The sequence below is a fragment of the Gadus chalcogrammus genome, chromosome 15, assembly GCF_026213295.1.
Source record: "Gadus chalcogrammus isolate NIFS_2021 chromosome 15, NIFS_Gcha_1.0, whole genome shotgun sequence".
Classification (NCBI taxonomy): domain Eukaryota; kingdom Metazoa; phylum Chordata; class Actinopteri; order Gadiformes; family Gadidae; genus Gadus; species Gadus chalcogrammus.
This window is the reverse complement of record NC_079426.1, coordinates 6,932,489-6,935,864: the sequence shown is the minus strand read 5'-3', so window position 1 is coordinate 6,935,864 and position 3,376 is coordinate 6,932,489. Positions and strand designations below refer to the sequence as shown.

General features: G+C 49.1%; 1 protein-coding gene across 1 annotated transcript in view; it reads left to right on the top strand.

The window, feature by feature from the left end:
- The window catches only part of smoc2 (SPARC related modular calcium binding 2), a 9,151-nt gene extending 7,829 nt beyond the window's left edge, over nucleotides 1-1,322 (top strand). The window contains exons 4-6 of the mRNA XM_056609898.1: nucleotides 73-320; nucleotides 817-854; nucleotides 1,271-1,322. Of these exons, the coding sequence (XP_056465873.1) occupies nucleotides 73-320; nucleotides 817-854; nucleotides 1,271-1,294 (310 nt within the window). The 3' untranslated portion in view covers nucleotides 1,295-1,322. The remainder of the gene's footprint in view (nucleotides 1-72; nucleotides 321-816; nucleotides 855-1,270) is intronic.
- The last annotated feature ends 2,054 nt before the right edge of the window (nucleotides 1,323-3,376 follow it).

Here is a 3,376-nt window from a genome sequence, read left to right as displayed (position 1 = left end):
ACCCGCCCCAAAGCAGCGGCGCGCTGGCTGCAGTCCCCTCCCCTGATCCTCCGTCTCCTCTCGGCCGGTCAGGATGGCGGAGCCAGACCCCAGCCACACCCTGGAAGAGCGCGTGGTGCACTGGTACTTCGGCCAGCTGGACAAGAACTCCAGCGGGGACATCGGCAAGAAGGAGATCAAGCCCTTCAAGAGGTTCCTGCGCAAGAAGTCCAAGCCCAAGAAGTGCGTGAAGAAGTTTGTGGAGTACTGCGACATCAGCAACGACAAGGCGCTGTCCCTGCAGGAGCTGATGGGTTGCCTGGGAGTCACCAAGGAGGAGGGTGGGTGACGCGCGCACACACAGACACACACACACACAGACGCACACACAGAGGCAGAGACACACACGGACACAGACATACAAACGCACACACTGACACAGACGCAGGTTCACACGCACACAGACGCAATCATGCACATGCATTTGAACACACGCATGTGAACACACACACACACACACACACACACACAAAGACACACAAATGTACACACACACACACACACTAGCGCATACACACGTACAAATGCACATGAAACGCACGCACAAAGACAAACGCAAACACATGGACGTGAACACACATGCACACACACAAACACACTCATGCATACACACACGTGCAGCGCACACAGGCAAACACACACACACACACTCATAAAGACACACACACACATACACACACAATAAAGCGATGGGTAAATAATCAAGCCTTGAGTTCTGCCGATCTCAGAGTCAGCGTAAAAACGTGGTTGTGGTCACTGATTCTCTTTCTATCACAGGGGCGAAGACAACAGCCAGCGTTCCATCCAGTAAACTGGTGAGTACCTCCTACTGACCTCCAACAGACTATACTAGAAGTACCATACTGTGAACACATATAAAGTACATACTAGTCCAGGGACTACAGATGAAAATTTGCCTGCATGACTAAATCTGGCACATTTGCATGTTGAACTCTGGTGTTTTTTAATGTGCACTGTCCCTTTTAAATAAAGAAAACAAAACAAAAAAAAACAACACAGATTTAATCAGAAAAGCCACTTGCAACGGTTAATACACACCAACGGCGTAGGCAACCCTGCAAGACGACAGCCAGCTCGTCAGGAGCAGTCAGGGTGAGGTGTCTCGGACACCTCGACACTCAGCTGAGAGGAGCCAGGGATCGAACCAGCAACCTGCCGGTTACATCCTAAGTTGACCCCACCATTTATCAAGTGTCCCTTCTCCTTCCAGAACCCGTCAAAGAAGCAGGGCTGAGGCCGCCCACCCCCCCCCCCCCCGGCCCCCCACGCGCTATGCCCTTGGAGATTCTGCCCTTGCCCATGGGCAATACGGAGACCATAGTATTTGCACTTTGTACTTTAAAAAATAATGTAAATTCACTTTGTAGAGATAAGGTATTTAAACAGACTGCTGAATCTGTGAATGATGTAGTTTAGCTTATTATGTCCTGACTAGCAAAAACTTATTTAACACATACAATGTATGTGTCCTTTGTGTGTAAAAAAAAAAAAAAAGTACACTTTTTGAGGGTTTGTACGAGTTGTGATGTGTGCGTTTGTGCGCTGCCGTTGTGTTGTTCCAGCTTTGTGTTGTTCAGGATAAATCACATGTATGGGTATAGTTTGCTACCAGGCTCTGATAATATAGACCGCCCCTCTCCCCTTCCTCTGTCATGTACTGACCATCCACCGCTCCCAACATCCGTCATAACACAAAACTCCATGATTCTGTCCGCATGTATCTGTGTTGATTAGAAATAAAAGGCTCTTTTATACACCGGTGTGTGTGCTGTCAGCTTCTGTTGCCTCCACACATCAAAGATGAGCGTGTGAATGTGGGACTCATCCAATGAGTCCTGTGGGCCTTCTGTTTGCTCTCATGCTATGTGTGAACCTGGTAACCTTTTGCCCATTTTGCCTTCATGCTGCGTGTTTAATAAAACATACTGTTGACTCAATATATTTTGCCGCCAAGCGTAAGTCACGCATAGCGAAGGCCCTCTCTCATCGCTCACTCTCTATCCCGCCATCCCTCGGGGCCTGCAAATGTGATGATAAAAAACCCTCTGTACAAATTTCGTGCACTTCACACATTTCACTTTTATGGTTCACTGAAGACTGATGAATGGATCAGTCTATTTTGTGAATGTGTGTGTGTGTGTGTGTCTCTGTGTGTGTTTGCGTGCATGTGTGTGTGTGTATGTGTGTGTGTGTGTATGTGTTTGCAAGTGTGTTTGTCTGTACGCGTGTGTGCTTGTGTCTGTGCGTGTGGGTGCGTCTGTGTGTTGCGTGCATGTGTCTGCATGACGAAAGAGAAAGCGCAAATGTACAGAAAGGTACTTTGAATGGAGGCCTTCCTTCCCAGATATTGTCTGGCTCTAGGCTGGCTCGGTAGATTACACCCGCTCATTGTTTCCACCGTGATCCAGTCGAGGCTGGGCTAAGTTGAGAACCATGACCGTTCACATCCACACATCACCCCCCCACCCTGCGGTCTGGGAGCATGACCCGCGCCTGACCCTGCTTACTGAAGCCTGGACTGCATTTGTGATTAACATATCGCTTATGCGACATAATCCGACCCCATGCTCTGCTTTAAACACCCCGGGAACCTGACATTAGAAGGTGGAAGGGATTAGAGGCTGTCATCTTTAGGAAAGGAGATTAGAAGTGTTAAACCTATAGGCTTGCTTAGCTTTCGGCATTCACATGACAGGCTGTGCAACCACCTACCTATATACGTTGTATATATGTGGTCTTTTCAAGTCTGAATTCCCATTTGGAAATGTGTATCCATAATCAATCGTTACATCTGTACAAATAATTGATAAATGTTTTGCAGTTGTAAGCTTTCGCTGTGTAAGGATTTCTGTTTAAACCCTGTTGCTGTAGCAAAATATATATCTAGGAAAAACATGCAAACTTCAGCCCCGTTTCTTTGCTCCACTTTCTCTTCCCCTCGCTCTCAGTGACCCACACCCCTCCGAAGGTGATGTTAGCTCCGTGCCCAGAACAATATTTGCTCTCCCAAACAGCCGTGTAATCTGTTATGTGGCTGGACACTGGCTGTGGCCGTTACACAAGCCAGAACCGAATCGTCTCCCCCCCCCTCCTCTCCTCTCCTCCCCACCGCCAACACCACAAACACGGTTCAGTCTCCTCACCAAACCCCTGAGCAGCCATTAATCCGAGTCACCTCCACCTGAAACGTGAAGCGGCCAGCCCAGCGCAGCGCTGAGGCCCCGGGCCCGTGGGGAAGGTCTCCGTCCAGCGACTGGACACAGGTAAACACCTTTTACTGCCTGGATGGATGTCAGCGCGCGGCCGTCTGGGGACG